At 51.6% G+C, this 20,351-nt stretch overlaps 2 protein-coding genes across 3 annotated transcripts in view; one reads left to right on the forward strand and one right to left on the reverse strand.

Annotated features, from left to right (window-relative positions):
* Nucleotides 1–16,843, forward strand: part of SMG5 (SMG5 nonsense mediated mRNA decay factor) — a 28,646-nt gene extending 11,803 nt beyond the window's left edge. For both annotated transcript variants that reach the window (XM_036397773.1, XM_036397774.1), the window contains 13 exons: nucleotides 1,490–1,698; nucleotides 1,821–1,958; nucleotides 3,377–4,078; nucleotides 6,932–7,101; nucleotides 7,327–7,402; nucleotides 8,215–8,390; nucleotides 9,148–9,306; nucleotides 9,510–9,569; nucleotides 10,380–10,539; nucleotides 10,924–11,014; nucleotides 11,569–11,643; nucleotides 11,935–12,073; nucleotides 12,655–16,843. In XM_036397773.1, coding sequence (XP_036253666.1) covers nucleotides 1,490–1,698; nucleotides 1,821–1,958; nucleotides 3,377–4,078; nucleotides 6,932–7,101; nucleotides 7,327–7,402; nucleotides 8,215–8,390; nucleotides 9,148–9,306; nucleotides 9,510–9,569; nucleotides 10,380–10,539; nucleotides 10,924–11,014; nucleotides 11,569–11,643; nucleotides 11,935–12,073; nucleotides 12,655–12,738 — 2,239 coding nt within the window. In that variant the 3' untranslated portion in view covers nucleotides 12,739–16,843. The remainder of the gene's footprint in view (nucleotides 1–1,489; nucleotides 1,699–1,820; nucleotides 1,959–3,376; nucleotides 4,079–6,931; nucleotides 7,102–7,326; nucleotides 7,403–8,214; nucleotides 8,391–9,147; nucleotides 9,307–9,509; nucleotides 9,570–10,379; nucleotides 10,540–10,923; nucleotides 11,015–11,568; nucleotides 11,644–11,934; nucleotides 12,074–12,654) is intronic.
* A 1,111-nt stretch (nucleotides 16,844–17,954) lies between these two features.
* On the reverse strand, nucleotides 17,955–19,815 carry BGLAP (bone gamma-carboxyglutamate protein). Its single transcript, XM_036397979.2, is given in 5 exon segments — nucleotides 17,955–18,213; nucleotides 18,294–18,360; nucleotides 18,444–18,488; nucleotides 19,636–19,779; nucleotides 19,782–19,815. Coding segments are annotated over 5 exon segments (423 nt in total). The 3' UTR covers nucleotides 17,955–18,080.
* Nucleotides 19,816–20,351: the final 536 nt, after the last annotated feature.

Genomic DNA, 20,351 nt, shown 5'->3' on the forward strand with positions numbered 1-20,351 from the left:
GGATTGTGTCTTCTGTTGACAATCAGTTGACTGCACTTGGAAGTCTGTAACCAAACACCCTGTTCAAAGAAACACCAAAACCTGGTTGTGTTGGAATAAATGGGAAGCTTTGTGTAGCTGTGTGATTTTGGGCTTTTAGATTTTTTTATGGGATTTTCTCTGTCTCTGCTGGGAGGTTTTCAGGTGATTTTAAATAAACCTCTTACTCCTTGAAACAGAACAGGTGTTTTAAAGGGCTTAAATACAAGCTGTGGTTAAATTCATTGTGGAATGGTTTAGGTTGGAAGGGACCTTTTGGAGGTCTGGTACTTCCCCAAAGTGGTGCTCACTGTGAAAGTAGATGCAGATGTGAATTTGGATGAGCTTGCTCAGAGTTTCATCACACTGGGTTTTGACTGGATCCAAGGACAGAAATCCCACATCTTTCTGGTCCCCTTTCCAGTGTTTGACCACCTTCAGCACAGAATTTTTTTCTCCTTGCATCTAATCTCATTTTTCTTTTCTGCAGTGTGTAGCCATAATTTCTCTTCTTTTTGCTATGCACCACTAAGGAGAGGCTTATTGAGTCCTCTGTAATCACAGCTGGAACAGAAGACAACCCTCCTATGCCTTCTGTCTTTCAGGCTGAACAAACTTGATTCTCTTTGCTTCTTCTCACCCATCATGTTCTCTGTTCCTCTGCTGGACTAAACCCAGTTTGTCAGTGTGGTTTTGTTTAATGTTTTTTTTGTCCTGTGGACCCAGAGCCTGGGTACAGTGCTCCAGATGCCACCTTGTGAGTGCTGAATTGAGAGGGAGAACACGTCCTCAACCTGCTGGCTCTGCCCTTGGTCATGCAGCCCAGTATGGGATTGGCTTTCCAATGCTGCCTTATACTGAGGTGGAGCTACAAGGCTCCTGTAATATCCACTCAACTTGTATGTAGAACATAAGAAATTTGGGAATTACTTTAATTTCCCAAGCACACTTTCCCCTGAGAAGGCTTTGCTGGAAATTTCACGAGCAGGTCTGTTTTATTGTAACTAGGAGGCTCCCACAGCCCATTGGATTGATCTCATGGATGCTTCCTTTGGAGGACTGAATAGCTGTGGAGGATTTTGGAATATTCTGGGCTATAAGAGAGACATGGGAGGAGGAAAAACTGAATCCTGTGTGTGTGGTAGTGTAATACTTTTCACTGAGCAGTGCATCTAGAACTTTTGCTCCCTTTAGCATTTAAGTGCCTTGTGTATCTTAATGGCCACTGCTGAGCTCCCAGGGGGAAATTAATCTGGTTTTTGGCGACCCTCTCTAGGTATTGTTTGTCTTTAGTTAAGCAGCTTTCAAGAGGAAAACATAATCTGATTAATGTCACTTATTTCCCTGGTGCTTCATCCTGCCTAGTGCTAAAGAACAGCCTGACTGCCAGTTCTGGTTCAGTTTCTGGGCAGACATGCCAGGAGCAGAGTCTTGAGTTAATAATGCTTATTTATTTTTCACTCTTTTCAAGCTCTTTGGATTCTGAGCTGACATCTCTCTGCCAGTCTGTGCTGGAGGATTTCAACCTGTGCTTGTTCTACCTGCCCTCTCCTCCTAACCTGAGCTCAACCAGTGAAGATGAAGAAGAGTATGAGAGTGGCTACTCCTTCCTTCCTGATCTCCTGATCTTTCGCATGGTGATCATCTGCCTTATGAGCGTTCACAGCCTCAAGAGGGCAGGTAAGCAATGCTTGCTTTGCTTTGGGAATTTCCTGGTGAGCAGCACAGTTAGTCTGGGGATGCTGGCTGAACTGGTGCAGTGCTCACCTCCTCCATCATCTCACTGTGCTGTCTGCTTGCAGGTTCCAAGCAGTACAGTGCAGCCATTGCCTTCACGCTGGCTCTCTTCTCTCACCTGATAAATCACGTCAATATTCGCCTCCAGGCTGAGCTAGAAGAAGGGGAAAATCCTGTCCCAGCCTTTCAGAGTGATGGCACAGGTAAGAGAACAGAGATGGCAGCACCTGGGTCTCCCAGGCTGCCTGCCTACAGGGCTGTCTTTCCCCTTTCTCCCCTGGGCATGGGTTTTGTAGTGTGTATTGATTTTTTATTTCTGGTGTGGAATCCCCAAAGGGGGTTGATGTGCTGAGTTTTCTCCACTTGGATGCTCTCTCTGAGTATCTGAATCACCTCAGGATGGACATGTTACTTTCTTTATAAGGAGATTGCTTTCTGCACCTCTTGGCAGCTCATTCATCATCTGTTTATCCCAATCTGAGATTTTATTCTCTGCCTCTGTTTGCTGTTGTTTACTGGCTGCTTTCCTGCTCCACTGAGGAGATGATCTCGGGTAAAACACTTGGGCTGAGGGAGGCAGAAGGGGCAGAGTGGGGCTGAAGGAGACAGGCCCTCTCAGCATACCTCAATTCTGCTTAGGCAAGGGGGTTTTATTGAGCACTGACTAAAACTGCTAAACCTTTCCCCTGCAAACAGTCCATTGGCAATACCTCACTGAATGCAGAGTGAGGGAGTTTCTGGTAAAAGCAGCAAGGAATGACCCCTCCTCTGCACGTTTTGAAGCTGTCACAGTGATTCAGGGCTGCTAGAAAGGCTCCATGCATGTTGGTCAGGTAAGGGATTGGTCAGGTCAGTGTAGTTACAGAGCACGTGCTCAGTGGGTCACTCAGCTCTGACTGTAGACAGCTGGGGAGGAGAGTTGGAATTCAGCTCTGTTCTATTCTGGTTTAGCAGCCTTGAGCACTGAGGCTGCCTAGTAGCAAAGTATTACATATATTATATATAGTACTATATATAGAGAGAGTATTATATGTATTATATATAGTACTATATATATATAGTATTATATATATTATATATAGTACTATATATAGAGAGTATTATATATATTATATATAGTACTATATATATAGAGAGTATTATATATATTATATATAGTACTATATATATAGAGTATTATATATATTATATATAGTACTATATACATATAGAGTATTGTATATATTATATATAGTACTATATATATAGAGTATTGTATATATTATATATAGTACTATACATATAGAGTATTGTATATATTATATATAGTACTATATATATAGAGTATTGTAAATATTATATGTAGTACTATATATATAGAGTATTATATATATTATATATAGTACTATATATATAGAGAGTATTATATATATTATATATAGTACTGCCAGCTCGGGCAGTAGGAATTCTGACTTCCCAGGTGCTTTTAGAAAGTGAATCTTTCTTCTGGAGTTGCTTTTTCTGTGGTGGAACACACTGATGGAAGTGATGGCTGACCTCTGCAGCCCTGGACCCAGGGCTGGCCAGCAGCAGCCTGTGGAGCACACTGTGACTTTACCTTTTATTCTCCCTGGAAATGCAGATGACCAGGAGCCACGGGAGCCTGTGAACTCAATTGAGAAGGAAGCTGAAGCTGAGCTGGCCAATCATCAGCCCAGTGAGGAGCAGAGGAAGAACGACTGCAAGAAAAGCAAGAAATACTCTCGTCTGTCCTGTCTGCGCCGCCGCCGCCACGCCCAGAAGGTGGATGAGAGCGACCTGAGCGAGGGCTTTGACTCTGACTCCAGCCAGAGCTCCATCAAGGGCAGTGATGGCTCAGAGAGTGGTTCAGAGAAGAGTGATGAGGAAGCAGAAGCTGCTTTTGATGTGGAGACAGACTCCGACATGAACAGCCAAGAATCTCGGTCTGACTTGGAGGACATGGAGGATGAACCGGGTGAGGAAGGAAGCAGCCAAGGCAAAAGTGGGCCCAAAGAGGCCTTAAAAAACTGTGTGGATAGCAGTGGGCTGGGAGACTCCAAGAGCCCAAGCATCTCTAAAAGTGAAGCTGTGGATGCAGCAGTCAATGGGCCAGCTTCCCTGAGCACTAATGATGCAAGCATAGCCAGTAATCTGCAGGCCATGTCCACCCAGCTGTTCCAGACCAAACGCTGCTTTCGCTTGGCTCCCACCTTCAGCAACATCCTCCTGAAACCCAACAGTGAACCACCTGCCTTGAAGGATGGCCTAGAGAGCAAGCCATGTGTCAATGGAGATCTGGAGAAGCCCAGCTTGGCAGAGCAAGGTAAGGGCCTTGTTACTGAAATTATGTGTAGAAAACTGCAAACTGTAGCAGTCTGTTTGCTAAATTCAACATTTCCCATGGTGCATGCTCTCTCCTTTGACTGGGTCTGGAGGAGCAGGTTGCCTAAGTAGTGGGCAGGCCTTGGGTTGGACATTTCCTGACAGAGAAGCTTTACTTTTACTGCCCAGCATGCAGGAATTGTGCACTGAGCAAAGGAATCACCTGTGGCCAGCCAGGGTTACCAGAACTACCACTGTTGTGCAGACTAAATGCTGAGCAGCTGTGATAATCACAGGCTCACAGGCTAGTTTGTTTGGAAGGGACTTTACAGCCTGTGTCATTTCATCCCTCTTTCACTAGGCTGCTCCAACCTGGCCTTAAACACTTCAGGAATGGGGCAGCCACAGTTTCTCTTGGCAACCTGTGCCAGGGCTTCACCACCCTCACAGGGAGCAATTTCTTCCTAATACCAGATCTAAATTTACCTTGCTTCAGTTTAAAGCCATTCCCCCTTGTCCTATCCAGGACCTTGTCAAAGTCCCTCACCAGCTCCCTGGGAGCCTCTTTAGGCCCTGGAAGGGGCTCTGAGGTCTCCCTGGAGCCTTTACTTCTCTAAGCTGAACACTCCCAGAGTATTATATATATTATATATAGTACTGCCAGCCTGTGTCCAGAGCAGAGGAGCTCCAGAGCCCTCAGATCATCTCTGTGGCCTCCCCTGGACTCACTGCAGCAGCTCCTTGTCCTCCCTGTGCTGGGGAGCCCAGAGCTGGGGCAGCTCTGCAGGGCAGGGTCTCAGCAGAGCAGAGGGGCAGAATCCCCCCCTCACACGCTGCCCACGCTGCTGTGGATGAGCCCAGGTCAGTTTTGGCTTTCTGGGCTCCCAGTGCACGTTGCCACAGAGTGCTGAGCATCCCATGCCCCTCCATCCTTCCCAGGGCTGCTCTCCATCCATTCTCCCCCAGCCTGTGTTTGTGCTTGGGGTTGCCCCAATGCAGGTTCAACATTTCTCCTTGCCCTTCTGGGCTTGGCACAGACCCAGCCCTCTCCAGCCTTTCCAGGTTCCTCTGGTGCCATCCCTTCCCTCCAACATGTGACCCCACCACACAACCCTGTTGTCAGCAAGCTGGTTGAGGGTAAACTTGATCTCACTGTGACACCAGCAAAGATGTTAAAAAGTGCTGGTCCCAAGCCCTGAGGATGCCCCTTGTCACTGCTCTCCACTTGGACATGGAGCTGTTGGCTGCAGCTCTTTACCCATGACTATCCAGCCAAGTCCTTGTCCATTAAGTGGTCTATCCCTCAAATCCAGTAAAGAGACAAGGATGTTGTGCAGGACAGTGTCAAATGCTCTGCACAAACCCAGGTGGGTGAGCTCAGTTGCTCTTCCCTCATCCTCCACTGCTATAACCCCATTGTAGAAAGCCAGTGAATTTTTCAGGCATGATTTGCTGTAGTGAAGCCATTTTGGCTCCAGAGGATGATTCCAGCAGGTATTAAAAATTGCATCTTCCATTTTCCCTTTGTGAAATATCCAATCAGACACTGCTGCTGGTGACAGGAAGTTGTCCATGAGAGGACAGATTATCAGCCCAATGCTCATGTGGAAATTTGTGTGGAAGGTGTGACCCAGGTGCATGTGAGAGGTGTTGAGGGTCTCTCTGTGAGCCCCCAGATGTGCCTCACTGACTGTTCATGCTGAACCCCTGGGAGATGTGCAGCAGGTGGAGCTGCCATGTCTCCATTACCACTCATCTTACACACCTGAGCGATGTTCTGGGCAAAAACAGCTGCAAAGGGAGATCTGATAAACTACAGGGAATTGTTTGTGTTTCACATAAAACTACATGGGCCTGTTCAGTCTTGTTTTTCACTCCTCCCAGCTTCCCTGGAGCAAGGAAACATTCTACATCCTGCTCCCAAATCCAGCTGGCCTACAGCACTGGCAAGATTCAGGCTTTGCCTGGGCCAGCATTTGAAGGCACAGTATTAGATCATGTTAGTGTTGACTGGCTCCTGGCACTGCTCCATGGCCACATGAAAGAGATGGGGGAAGAATCAAATGGGCTTTGGTCTGTTTAACCCTTTCCCTCAGTGTTATCTTGCTGTTGTGTGGCCACAATGCCTTTCCAGGTGCAGAAAATGAGAGATGGAATGAGTTCAGGGTGTACTTTTTAGCTTCGAGCTCTCCTCATGTGTGCTGTATCCAAACTGCTTTTTCATGGTGTAACACTGTCAGTGGTGGGTTCTGCATAAATCATTTCCTTTCTTGTGATTCTGAGGGTTTATGGAATGCCCACAGCTGTGCTGATGGGAAGCACTGGTAGCACTTGAAATGAGGATCTGTAGCAAAATGTGTGGGTGATTCCCACCTTGACCTCAGGTCACCTGTGTCACATGTGATTCCCACTGGCAATGGCTTTGAGAACCTCAGCTCTGGAGAGCTAGAAGAGTGGGAAGAAAATGTTCAATATTTAAAATTCTCTGACTCACAGGACAGCCCTGCCATTTCCTGCTCTTGCCTGGCTCCAAGCTGGGAGCATGTTGGCCTCAGGGCTCTGTTCCCTGCAGGAGCTGCTCTGGGCCCTGGCACTGCCCCACTCTGTCAGGGTGGAGGCTGCTGCAGAGCTTAGGCACTGGTCAGACCTTCACAGGGAGATTTTAACCCTCTTATCCCAAGGAAATGCAGGGGTGATACACTCCAGTAACAGCACAGGGGACAGGGACTGGTTTTTTGAGGATGTGTGGGGGCACCCAGTATTTCAACTCAACTGTTACAAGCCCAGTGCTGTTCTGACTTGACATCTCAGGGGATTTAACAGCTGCCATCTTGTGCTTGCCTTTGTTTTCCAGATGATGTGTCTGACTCTGAAGAAAGCATTTCAAGTAACAAATCCTGCAGAAATGAGCGATCCCTTCAGGAGAAGTTGGAGATTGTGACCAATGAAGGGCTGCTGCTTACTGTGAAAGTGTTCCTGGACTGGCTGAGGACAAACACAGACCTCATCATTATGTGTGCTCAGGTGGGGATGGGGTCAGGGCTCTCTGCAAGCTTGTGTCAGCTTCCCTGGGCTGGTTGCAGCCATGGCCCCAGTCCTGGGCAAAGGGTGATGTTATGTCCCCCACCAGCTGAATTCAGCTACTCTGGGCTAAGAAGGATGGTGAGGTTTACTCTTCATAAAGTATTCTGAGGGTTGTATACATCTGTCACGATATTTTATATGGCCTTTTGTGTTCTGTTCCTGCAGAGCTCTCAGAGCCTGTGGAACAGGCTGTCTGTGCTCCTGAACCTTCTGCCTTCTGCTGCAGACCTGCAGGAATCAGGTACTGGAGAAAGAAGTGGCAATGTCATGTTTCACCGAGCCATCAGTGATTCCCAGGGTGTGTGAGAGCCCAGGGAGGGAGATTTCCTAGTAGCAGCTTTTATAAGCACTATAGGAAGTAAAACATGCATGTGTATTGTTTTTTGGTTTTATTTTTTTTTTTGTTTAAGCATCATTCCAGTTAAATACTGTCCCATAGTCTTTAGAATCATATAATCACAGAACATCCTGAGTTGGAAGAGACCCCTCACCTCGCTCCAGGATTGAGTTCAACTCCTGGCCCTGACAGGACAACTCCAAAAATCACACAAAAAAATGCTATATCAATGCATTAATGTGGCTGGCAGCATACTGAAACACTGGCACCAACGTGTGAGAATCCATGTGTGGCCAGCAGGAGTGAAATTCACTGCCAGTAGCAGGAGTAAGGCTGTGATTTTGCCATGGTAATCCTGGAAAATAGTTTCAGAGCTCCAGCTGCTCATGATGTGCTCTGTGCCTCTTCAGGGCTGAGCCTGAAGTTCCCAATGGTTTGTGAGAAGCTGAGTTTAAACAGGGTTTTTCTTATTGCTCATCAATAGGTGGGAAAGCTGTCCCTCCAAACAGGAGATTCCCCAGAGTCCCCTGGCAGATTGTTTGGGGGAGTTGCTCTGTATATTGTGGGTGGTCTGATGGTTCCTCCTTAATCAGGTGCTCACAGATCACGTTTCACTAACACCTCTGCCCCACCATTACAGACCATGTCCCTTAAAGAGTTCTCCTCTTAGCCCCCTCACCAGCTGTTCTGCTCTCCTCCTTGCCCCTCCTCTCCAGGGCTGGCCCTGTGTGATGAAGTCAAGGATATGCTGAGTGATGCTGAGCTGCCAGACCTGAAGGCCAACCTGCTGCTCCCTGAGGACGTGGCCCTGCGCAATCTCCCCCCTCTGAAAAATGCACACAAGAGGTTTAACTTCGAGCAGGATCGGCCCATTTTCTCTGCAGTCGAGGAGGTGAGTTGGGCTAAATCCTGGAAAAAAAAACAGATACAACCTGGATTGTTGTGTTATGTGGTTCCTTTTCCTAGCACTGAGGGCTTGAGCAGAGGTTTATGGGGCAGGTGTGGCAGGGTGCTGCTGATTTGTCCTGATTTTCTTGGGTTGAGGAAGCCCCAGACTTGCTGGCACTGTGATGGTGTTCACAGGGGTCTGAGGATGAGGGAAGAGATGAGGATCTGACTCCATGTTTCAGAAGGCTTGATTTATTATTTTATGATATATATATTATATTTAAACTATACTAAAAGAATAGAAGAAAGGATTTCATCAGAAGGCTGGCTAAGAATAGAAAAAGAAGGAAAAAATAACAAAGGCTTGTGTCTTGGACAGAGTGTCCGAGCCAGCTGGGCTGTGATTGGCCATTAATTAGAAACAACCACATGAGACCAATCCCAGATGCACCTGTTGCATTTCACAGCAGCAGATAACCATTGTTTACATGTTGTTCCTGAGGCCTCTCAGCTTCTCAGGAGGAAAAAATCCTCAGGAAAGGATTTTTCATAAAAGATGTCTGTGACACTGGCAGCCCTGAACCTACTGGCCAGCTGTAGCCTTTCCTGCAGTCTCTGACTTCAGAAGAGATGACAAACATCCATCAGAACTGGGCATTTAATATCAGTTCCTGCCTTTTTCAAGAGTGTGGGCTGCAGGTGGGCACTGCCTCGGGCACAGCCTGGCTGTGGTGGCTCTGACTGCTGCTGCTCCCTTGCAGTCTGTCGTGCGCATCTGCTGCATTCGGAGCTTCGGCCACTTCATCACCCACTTGCAAGGCAGCATCCTGCAGTTCAACTCAGAGCTTGGGATCTTCATCAGCATAGCACAGTCTGAGCAAGACAACTTGTTGCACCAGGCCCAGGCTCAGTTCCACATGGTGAGTTGGTAGAGGTGAATGAATCCTCTGTATTCTCTGTTTCCTGTAGGTTACTATGAGGTTGTAACTATAATCACAGATCTTTGGGAGGAGATGAAAGTTCTGTTTCTTAAAGCTGTTCCACTTTTCACTCTGGAAGTGTATATTAGTGTCAGCTGGTGTGTTTCCTGCTAACTGATATGGAAGTTTGGTTTTGCAACTAGGCTGCAGAGGAAGCTCGTCGGAACAGGCTCATGAGAGACATGGCCCAGCTTCGGCTGCAGGTAGGAGACCCCAGTTCCAGCCTGAAAACCAGCAGGGTACTGGCTGGAATATCAGAACCTGGGAAGGGAAGGGGGAACTCTCTGCTCCTGCCCCACACAGAGGCAGTAAGTCCATTCTGCATAGGTTGAGCTGTAGAGTATCTCGGGTTGGAAGGGATCCTGTAAGGATCAGGAGTCCAAGTCTCTGCTCCTCACAGGGTGCTTTAAACTGAATGCCCACGAGTGTAGTTCAGGCATTCCTTGAGCTCTGGCAGGCTTGGTGCAACAGCCACTTTCCTGGGGAGCTTGTTCCCCCTCTGGGGGAAGAACCTTTTCCTAATGTTCAGCCTGAACTTGTCCTGATGCAGCAATGAAGCTAGAAATGAAATGTTTTTATATTTCCTCCTTGCTAGTCACTGGAGAGAGGATGTCAGCACCTCCTGCTTGCTGACCCCCTCGAGGAAGGTGCAGGCTGTGATGGGGAAGTCACCCTCAGCCTTCTCTGCCCCAAGCTGAGCAAACTGAGTGACCTCAGCCACCTGAGGCCTTTCACCATCCTGGTTATCCCACTCTGGGCACTCTCTAATATTTCAATGCCCCTCTTACATCAAAGTGCCCCAAACTGTTCCCAGTACTCAAGGTGGGGCTGCACTGGGCAGTGCAGAGTGAGATCCTCTTCTCTTGCTGACCCTCTGCTGCATCCAGCCCTCTTTTCTGTGTGCTTGGAGGCTGGAAGGGCCTGGTGGAGCTTTGCAGGGCAAGTCTTGTCCTGTTTGATGATTTGTTTCAGCATCAATGTGAAACGAGTGTCTTTGCCATGTGTGTTTTCAGCTGGAGGTGTCTCAGCTGGAAGGCAGTCTCCAGCAGCCCAAGGCACAGTCAGCCATGTCTCCTTACCTGGTTCCTGACACCCAGGCCCTCTGCCAGCACCTGGCTCTTGTCAAGCAGCTGGCCACAAGTGGGAGGTTCATCATCATCATCCCTCGAACAGGTATGGGGACTCCACAGCAGGTAACTGCCAGTGGCTGCCCCCTGACCCTTCTGTGCTGGGAGCAGGCCCCAGGGGCCTGCCTGGGTGCTGGCTTTCCCTCCTCCTGCTCTTAGCCTTCACTTCATCTGGAACAGTTGCAAAACCCTTTTGATGTGTTGCTTTTGGGGCCTGTTCTGTGTGTGTGGCCCATGCTTGGGATTTTGACAGAGTGTGTCAGAAGAGCTGAGAGGAGAGAGGTCCTGTTCCCCCCGTGCCTCTCCTGTGGCAGCTGTACACTGGGACAGTGTTCTGTGCAATGGGGAGTACTTGGCACCTCTGGATTAGTTTGCAGAAGTAGAAGTGTAAACAAGATGGTTTTGGTTTTTTGTTTTTTGTTCCTGTTAGTTATTGATGGCCTGGACTTCCTGAAAAAGGAGAACGCCGGTGCTAGGGACAGCATTCGGTACCTGGAGGCAGAATTTAAAAAGGGAAACAGGTGAGAGCAGGACAGGGGTGGGATTTTCCTTTGGTTTTGGAATGGGTGGGCTTTGGGTGGGAGCAAGCAGTGGATTCCTTGGAGCAGACTGAGGAGTGGGCCAAGGAAAAGCCAGAGTTCAGGAATGGGAAGGAGCAGATGCAGCAGGTGGCTCTTCAGCTGTGAAGTGCAGAAGCTTCTGAGCAGTGGTGGAGTTGCATCTCTGTTGCTGTATAAAGTGGAGCAGTGACCTTTGCCACTGCACTGAGAGTGCTGGAAGAGCTGAATTGTGCCCGGGTGCTCTGCAGAAACACAGCTGAAAGGACAAACTGCATCTCTGGGGTCAATGCCAGGCCTGGTGGGCTTGAGACATGAGGTGCTGTGAGCAGCGTGTGGGAATGGTGTGAGGCAGGGAGGGGATGGGAGGGATTCACAGAGCATTCCTGGCATGGACGTTTGGGTGTTAAATCTGGGTTGGGGGAAGGCCTCCAGCACCCAGAGGAGCTGCTGTGCAGCACTGACTTCAGCTGTGTGACAGTCTCCATATGAGCTCAGAGATTCTGCTTTCTCCTTAGGTACATCCGTTGCCAGAAAGATGTTGGGAAGAGCTTTGAGAGGCATAAATTGAAGAGACAAGATTTAGATGCCTGGTAAGAGTTCAGCACCTGAAGGTGCCTGAGCTGGGCTCACAGCAGGCAGGTGGCTTTGGGGAGAGGTGTTAGCACTGGGAGCAATTGCAGAGCTTGTTCTATGTGAGTAATGATGGAATTCCTTGGAGATAAGGACAGCCACCTGTGCATGTTCCACAAAGCACTCTGTGCTCAGAAAGATCTCAGAAAAGTCCTTAATGGCCACAGGAAAGCAACCCTGCTTTCCATTTATTGTCCTGAGCAGATTTGGCCTTCCTGCTGACCTTCCCCTCTGTTTCTCTTTTCTGTCAGGAATCTCTATAAAATACTGGACAGCTGCAAACAGCTGACAGTGTCCCAGGGCAGTGGGGAGGATGACACCACGGGCATGGTCACCATCATCACGGGCTTCCAGCTGGAGGACCCGAGCTCCTTCTCAGTGCCCATGCAGGTCAGTAGATCTTGTCTGCCTGAGCTGAGCCGTTTTGTTTCCTAGCAAGGATATAATGTGATTGATTGGAAAGAGATTTTTTAAAATGTTTTTTACTTTGGCTAATCCCCAAAGTTTGGTTTCCCCAAAGTTACTTTATATGTTGAGATTCCTTATTTCCCTCAAGGCTTCTTGATTTTATGATACAGAGTATTCTGGGACGGGTGAGAGAATTTAATCCCATGTCTGTGCAGGCCTCTTGTACCAGAGCAACGAGAATTGGGAGGATTTGGCCTTCCAGCTGTGCCAGGCTGCCAGAGAGTCCCCAGGCTGGGAACGGCAGCAAGTTAAAAATGAACCACCTTTTTTGTGTGTTAAAAATGAACCACCTTTTTTGTGTGTTAAAAATGAACCACCTTTTTTCTGTGTTAAAAATGAACCCCCTTTTTTCTGTGTTAAAAATGAACCCCCTTTTTTCTGTGTTAAAAATGAACCCCCTTTTTTCTGTGTTAAAAATGAACCCCCTTTTTTCTGTGTTAAAAATGAACCACCTTTTTTCTGTGTTAAAAATTAACCACTTGTTTTTCTGTGTTTGCTTACAGTCTGCCATCCAGGCAGCTGCCAACGCCAGCATAGAGATAAAAAATGTTCTGGAGTTCTACAAGCAGTGGAAAGAGATGGGCTGATGGTCAGAAAGGCTTCGGGTTGGTGAACCTTTCTCTCCCCCTCTCGCAACGTGCAGCGTCTGAACGAAGGAAACAACAATCTGGGCGACACTTAAGACACGAAGAAGCAGCAGCAGCAGCAGCAACAGCAACAAAAATACCTACCCAAATGAATTAAAAAAAACAAAAAAAAACAAAAACAGAACAAAAATGCAAAGTGGGCACGCACACTGACACCCTCCACCTGCATCCTGAGCAGACGGCTGTACAGCTCTGATGGCGCCAGCTGCTCTGAGAGAGGCCCCTCGGAATGGCCGGGGCAGAGCTCTGCCCTTCTCCCAGTGGGCAGAGATGGGCGAGAGACAGGCAGTCCTGCATCCCCCTCCTTCCTCCCAAAGCTTGCTTGGCCAGCAGAAGCAGGCTGGTGGTTCAAAGCATGGACTTCACTTCAGCAAAACCAAACCAGCGCAGCAGGAACGGAACCCTCCGGCTTGGGGAAGAAGATGCAAAGAGTGTTTTGCTCTTGTTTGGCAATCTGGGGACAGGAAAGTGGATAGTATTTCTCTCCCCCTCACCTCCTCCTTTTGAATTAATTATTTTTTTTTTCAAGGGTTTTTTTTTTCCTTTTAATTTTTAGTTTTTATATATATGAATAATATTACAAAAAAAAAAAAAAGAAAAAAGAGGAGTTCCTTTGGGGTTTTGGATACTCTTCCAACGTCAGAAAGAAAAGGAAACACTCTATTTAAAAGGGGGAAGAAGCTCTTAATATAATTTTTTTTTTTTGTCTTAGAACAAGCATATTTATTTCCTTTCCCAGGCCCCCATGGAGCAGGCTCAGTGCAAAGGGATGTTGGCCTGTGAGGAGGGAGCAGCCCCACGTTGCACTCCACTCTCCCTGGGAGCTGCACGCTTCATGAGCAGCACAAGCTCCACCACGCTGCTCCAGGGAGGCCACAGGACTCTGCCTCCATCCCCAGCTTCTCCCACTATGCATTAGACCTTGGAGAAAAGGAGGAATCTGGCAGAACTGCTGAAAGAGAGAGAAGAGCCGGGTGGGATTCATACACCATTAAGGCTCAAATGCTTGGCTTGAGCACTGCAACACTGGGATGGAGCAGATGTCTCCGAAGGACCCAAAGCCTCTTTTTCGTCTTTTCTTTTTTTCCCTTTTTTTTTTTCCCCCACTAAATCTTTCAATAGGGTGTGGAGGAGGAAGGAGAATCTCAAAGCCATTATCTTCTGCTGGTTGTTCAATGCACCACTGCTGCAATGCTGTGCTAGAGATGGTGACAGAGCTGGAGCGTTTGTGTCCCCTTTTGTCACATCCCTCTGGGCTGGCAGAGGCTGTGCAGGAGCACTGAGCTCACAGACTGCTCCCTGCTTTTGGCATCCCAAACAGGAGGGCTGGTGCTACCTGCAAGGATGCTGGAAGAGCCCAGGGGAGCTGGGAGGGATCCTGCAGAGCTCCATCCTGGCAGCATCTCCCTCAGCCTGTGTCTGACACGCTGTCCCTCGGCCGGTGCTCGCATAGGAAGCTGCAGGTTGCTCCCAGGGCAGCAGGAGAGGGGCTGGGCAGTCTCTTCATGCTCCCTCTTCTTGCCTCTGTGTGCCCACGAAGAGATGTCTCCATCCACATGAACCAGCAGCAGCTATGCAAGTACAAACCACTGGAGTCTTCTATCTGTCTGTGTTCTCACATGGGCCAGCCAGAAACTGCTACAGCCAGAGAGCAAAACATGAGAAGTGGAGTCACATCCTCCACTCTGTGCAGGCTCTGAGCATGGTGTGTTGGACTGCAGGGGCAGGGTGTTCCTTGTTTTCAGGTAAAAAACTAAAAATACCAGCACAAGTACCAGAGGATTCATTTCTATTCCAGTTCCAGCTCCTTTACAGCGCAGCAGAGGGAAATGCCAACCTCCCTGGTACAGCTGGTCCATCCCTGGCTGTGAGGGACAGGGGTTTCCCTGCAGGATCTTCTCCTGGAACTCACAGTACTTTGCTTGGCTAAGCCAAGAGAAGGTCACGTGCAGGACAGCAGGTCAGAGACTCTGGCACACCTTGGGGATCCTTGGAGATCTGAGATGGGTTGTGAAGCTCCCAGTCACTCTTCCCTCCAGTGGTTTTATTTGGAGTCCTTTGTTTGTGTGGAGCTCATTATTTCTGTTCCATGGGGTGGAAAAAACAAGAAGGGAATCTCCTTGTGGGACTGTTGTTGAGGTGAAGCCCTCCTTGTCTGGTGGGGGGCACAGAGTTGATGTGCTCTGCTTTTCCCTGCTGCTGAAGAAACCCCCCCTGATCCTGGCTGCTGAGCACAGCAGAGGAGTCTGGAGGTCCCTGGGGCTGAGCTTGGAGTGTTTGTCCTGAGAGCCTCAGTGTCACCCTTGTGGCTGCTGGAGAGAAGCATTGCAGGGCTGTGGTCAAAGCAGTGAGGAGCTGGGGGCAGCCTTCAGCTTCGCCCTGGGCTGAGGTTGAGCATTCCTTGGCTCCTGGCTGGACCTTGAGGGGAGAGAGAAGAGCAGTACAGGTAAAGAGGCAGCCCAGAGGGAATTCCTGTCTTGCTGCTGGCAAGTGTTTCTCTTGATGGGCAAGTGTTTTCAGTTCTTGCAGCTCCCACAGCTGTGCAGGGTGGCAAGTGCTGCACAGCTGGGCAGGCTGAGGAGGAGGAGCTGTGTTCTGAGCCACTGAGGCCTTGGTTGGGCACAGCATCCAGTTTAAGAATAAAAGGAAATAAACTCATTTTCTGTACCCAGAGGCAGAGGAGCTGCTGTGAGCCCATGTGGGGCCACATGGCAGCAACAGGGGCTGCCCACAGCTCTCTCTCAGTCACTGCTTTGCTCCCCTGAGGGGTTGGTTTAATATCCCAAGGGTTTGCACACCTGCAGGGGAGAAAGAAGCCCCTCACCATGCAATGGGCAGTCCTGACTGCCCCCATGGCACCTTCCACTCTGGGCTGCATGGGGAGGGATTGTGACCTTTAAAAAGGACACCTGAAGGGTCCCCATGCTGCCCTCTTCCTGTCCAGAGCACTGTGCTTGAGGACCTGGTGAATGGCTTTTGGATTTGCATCCCCAGTCAGAGAGGGAGGCTCCAGAGTGTGGGAGCAGCCTTGGGGAGGTGGCACTGAGTGTCCTGCAGCAGGCCTGGCCTTCTGAGGGGGCTCAGCATATCCTCCCTGGCCTGGGGTAAAGCAAGGCACTGCTCCTATCCCAACGCTCAGGATGAGCTGGAGTTTCCTCCTTGCACAGATCTGCTCGGGCCCTGAGTTTCTCCCCTGGCGTGGTGGCTGCTGCTCAGAGGGGCTCTGGGGGTGGAAGCCAAGGGGATGGTCTGTGGAAGGCTCTGTGGTGCTGCAGTGGGGGCTCCCTGAGAGCCCCCCAGCCCGTGCACCCCTGTGCAAGGCAGAACTGTGAGCTGCCTCACCAGGACAGCATCAGGCAGGGTGGAGGCTGCAGGCTCTGCCCGTGGCTCCTCCTGCACCAGCTGTGAGCCAGTCCAGTAGTGCCTGCTGTGCTGGGAAGGAGAGCAAACAGAAAAACCATCTTGTGGGCTGAAAACAAGAGTTTTCATGTGTTCTGGTGTGTTTCTTGGGTTTGGTTTTTCTCTTCATTGCCACCCTGTTGAGCGGTTCAGGGTTGTTGGGGTGACCCCACGCTGGGAGGACACAGGTCTGTGGTGGCTGAGGCTGGCTGGGCTGTCCCCAAACCATGGTGGACACAGTCACTGGTGCTTGCTGGGCTTCTGCTCCATGGTTTCATGGGCTGTTCCAAGCAGCTCCTCTGCTCCCATCCTCGCTTGGCTTGAGGCCGCCCGCAATGCCTCGGATTTTGTCTCTCACATCTTCAATTTTGGGCTCTTTTCCTTGTGGGTGTGCAGCAGCAGCGGGCAGGGACAGGGCAGGCTGGCACAGGGCTGGTGTTGCTGGCCTTGCCACTGGCACTGAGGGGATGTGGGCTGGAGGCGAGGGACAATCACCTCTCCTCAGCCCTGGTGTGGCACACGGGCCTGCAGAGCCAGGGAGGACTGGGGGGACACGGGGCCCAGCTGGGTGAGCAGGGGCTCCCAGCGTTTGTCTGACCATGGTCTGAGCACAGCAACTGGCTTAATAAAATACCAGATGTTTGTACTGTGTGTCCTGTGCTCATTCCCAGCCCATCCCACCTTTCCTGAGCAGCCCAGGGGCTGAGTGCATTTTCCATCTGTAAATCCACCCAAATCTGCTTTGCTGACCAGACTTTCCAGGAAGGGAAGTGCAGGTGGGTCCTTCCTTAGCCCTGTGGTGGGAATAGCATTTCCCTTGCTGTCTCTGTGATTTGGGATGACTGCATCCTCTTGCTAGGACTCTGCTGCCACAGGAGCACCCCTGGCCTACCTCATCAGGGCCTTTGCAGCTCACTTTTAATGGAGGAAAGGGGGTGGAGAAGTGGGAGACAGGGAAAGTGTAAATTTTTAAAATGTGTGACTTCCCAGTGTCCATTCAAGGGGCTGGGAGAGGGTGGGCTGGGGGCTTCAGGCTGGAGATTGGGCTGTGTGAGGGTCCCACCATGCCCTGGTGCCAAAGGAGAGAAAATAAATGAAAATTCCTGCCCTGATTTCATTGCTGCCAGAGCTCCCTGATCTGCTTCCCCTGGTGGGGAGCACTGAGCACTGCCATCATTCTCTCTCCCTCTTGGCTTCTTTGGAGGCTGCCACCGGGCAGGAAGGTCAGAGGTGTTAAAAGGAAGGGAAAGGGGCTGGGGGTGAGACCTGCACCCTCTTTGGGCTCTTGTTGGATGTCCTGCAGTGTCCCTGTCCTGCAGTGTCCCTCTCCCAACTCCCTCTGCACCCAGTCTGTGCCTCAGCTCTTCCAGTGCAAAGATTCCATGAATTCACCCCTTAAATTCCCTTCTCCAGCAGTGATTCCACGAATTTGGGGTCCCCACGGTGGACCCAGCAGTGTAAGCGTGCACGTGTGAAGGTTAATGAGTAATTAAGGTGGTTTGTGATGGAATTCCGGGGCAGGGGTGCATGGATCAGTAACCCCACACTGGGAGAAACAATTTTCAATTAAACGGGAATGATGATGGGGCAGCTCTGGGCTGGGAGCAGGACCCGGGGCTGGTAGCACCGCTCCTCCTTGGAGCCTGGGGGTCACAGTGGGGGAACCCAGGCGTCCTCAGCTGGGTGGGGTTGGGTGACACGGAGCACACCCCGAACCCTCCCTCCCACCCGCGCCCCAGCCTTGGGGAGGAACTGGCTCCACGTTTGCATTTATTTCTTTCCAGGGCGAACAGAAAGGGTGGGAGGGTGCAGGTGCAGAGGGGAAGGGGCTGACGGGGGGGGGGGTTTCTGGAGCTCAGCCCCCTCCCCAAGCAGGGCTGGGCTTACACCAGCCCATAGTAGCGCCGATAGGCTTCCTGCAGCCCGATCTGATCCGCCAGCTCGTCACAGTCGGGGTTGAGCTCGCACACCTCGCGCTTGGCCTCCAGCGGGTCCGGCGGGGCTCCAGGGCCGCTGCTGGGGACAAAGGGGGCACCCAGGGGGTGTGGGGGGTCCTGGGCCAGCAAACCTCCCCACCCGGACCCCACCATCCTCACCTGCCATAGCCGGGATTGCGCTTCTGCCTCTGCACCAGCTCGGCGCTGGCGCGTCTGGAGACAAAGGCTGCAGGGACAGGGGGGTCAGGGGGGTCAGGGGGGTCCCGTCCCCTGTTCCTGTCCCCAGGGCAGTGGGGCCGGGTCACTCACCTTCGGAGCTGGGCGAGTCCTTGGTGCTGGCAGAGCCACCGGCAGCTGCGGGTGACACGGAGGAGGGGTGGGCTCAGAGGGGGTGACACGGAGGGGGGGTGGGCTCAGGGGGGTGACACGGAGGGGGGGTGGGCTCAGAGGGGGTGACACGGAGGGGGGGTGGGCTCAGAGGGGGTGTCCGGAAGGGGTGGGCTCAGAGGGGTGACACGGAGGGGGGGTGGGCTCAGAGGGGGTGACACGGAGGGGGGGTGGGCTCAGAGGGGGTGTCCGGAGGGGGGGTGGGCTCAGAGGGGTGACACGGAGGGGGGGTGGGCTCAGAGGGGGTGTCCGGAGGGGGGGTGGGCTCAGAGGGGTGACACGGAGGGGGGGTGGGCTCAGAGGGGGTGACACGGAGGGGGGGTGGGCTCAGAGGGGGTGTCCGGAGGAGGGGGTGGGCTCAGAGGGGGTGACACGGAGGGGGGGTGGGCTCAGAGGGGGTGTCCTGCTCTTCCATCCTGCTCTGCTCTGACCCTGCTCCTTTTGGAGCTCACATCCCTCCCCGAGGCCCCCTAATCTGCTGAAGGATGTCCCGGTCCCTATCTCCCCATTGCAGCCCCGTGCCCCCTGCCCCAAAGCTCAGCAGAGTTTCCCCAGTCCCTTTGCTCCCTCCAGAGCCCTTCCCAGGGCACAGAATCACCCTCAGGGCACAGAATCACCCCCAGTGTCCATAGAATCACCCCCAGTGCCCACAGAATCACACCCAGTGCCCACAGAATCACCCCCAGTGTCCACAGAATCACCTCCAGGGCACAGAATCTCCCCCACTGTCCATAGAATCACCCTCAGGGTACAGAATCACCCCCAGTGTCCACAGAATCACACTCAGTGTCCACAGAATCACCCTCAGTGCCCGGAATCACCCCCAGTTCCACAGAATCAGCCCCAGTTCCACAGAATCACCCCCAGTTCCACAGAATCAGCCCCAGTTCCACAGAATCACCCCCAGTTCCACAGAATCAGCCCCATGGCACAGAATCACCCCCAGTTCCACAGAATCAGCCCCAGTGCCCACAGAATCACCCCCAGTTCCACAGAATCAGCCCCAGTTCCACAGAATCACCCCCAGTGCCCAGAATCACCCCCAGTTCCACAGAATCACCCCCAGGGCACAGAATCACCCCCAGTGCCCCCACCAGCCCTGCACTCCCCCTACCTCTGCGGCAGAGGCCGAGGGTGAGCAGGGCCAGGAGGGTCAGCAGGAGCAGGGACTTCATGGTGCCTCCCTGTGCTGGGCTGAGCACAGCCCTGGCTCCCTGGGTGTCTTTATAGGGTCCTGTGGCCTGGGCAAGGGGGGGCCTGGCCTCCCCAGGGTTATTTCCAGCACATCCGCCATGGCCGGAGCTGCTGGCAGAGGTGGCAATTGTGGTTTGGGATGAACTCGGTCCCCTGTGCCCAGCCAGAGCCCACAAAGGGAGGGAGAAGTGGCCCCAGGCCAGGGGGGATTTGCTGGTGGGCCCAGCCCTGCCAGCCTGGCAGTGCCCAGTCCCCATGGGATGGGTGAGGGGGCACTGGGGGCTCCTCACTCACTGCTGCATCCCAGAACCATCTGCTGTGACACAGGGACGCTTTCCTGCCAAAACCTCGGGGTTTCCCTCCACGTGCAGGGCCAAAGGGAAGTTGCTGGCCCAGTTTTGGGGGAGCAGCAGCTGCTGCTTTTGGGCAATGGGTCCCTGGGGGAGGGTGGGCAGGTGCCCACGGCCTTGGTCTCTGCACAGCTCCTCCTGCCACGGGCAGAGGCTGCAGGGCAGAGCTCCTGAGTAACATTTCTCTTTCACATCCTGACCAGTTTTTTTTTTGATCCTGTAAATCCCAGCCCTGTCTTGGGAAGCGGAAGTGGAGGGCAGACAGAGCTGCTGAGGCAAAGCCTTT

This window comes from Molothrus ater, chromosome 29 (assembly GCF_012460135.2).
Source record: "Molothrus ater isolate BHLD 08-10-18 breed brown headed cowbird chromosome 29, BPBGC_Mater_1.1, whole genome shotgun sequence".
In the NCBI taxonomy this organism is placed as follows: domain Eukaryota; kingdom Metazoa; phylum Chordata; class Aves; order Passeriformes; family Icteridae; genus Molothrus; species Molothrus ater.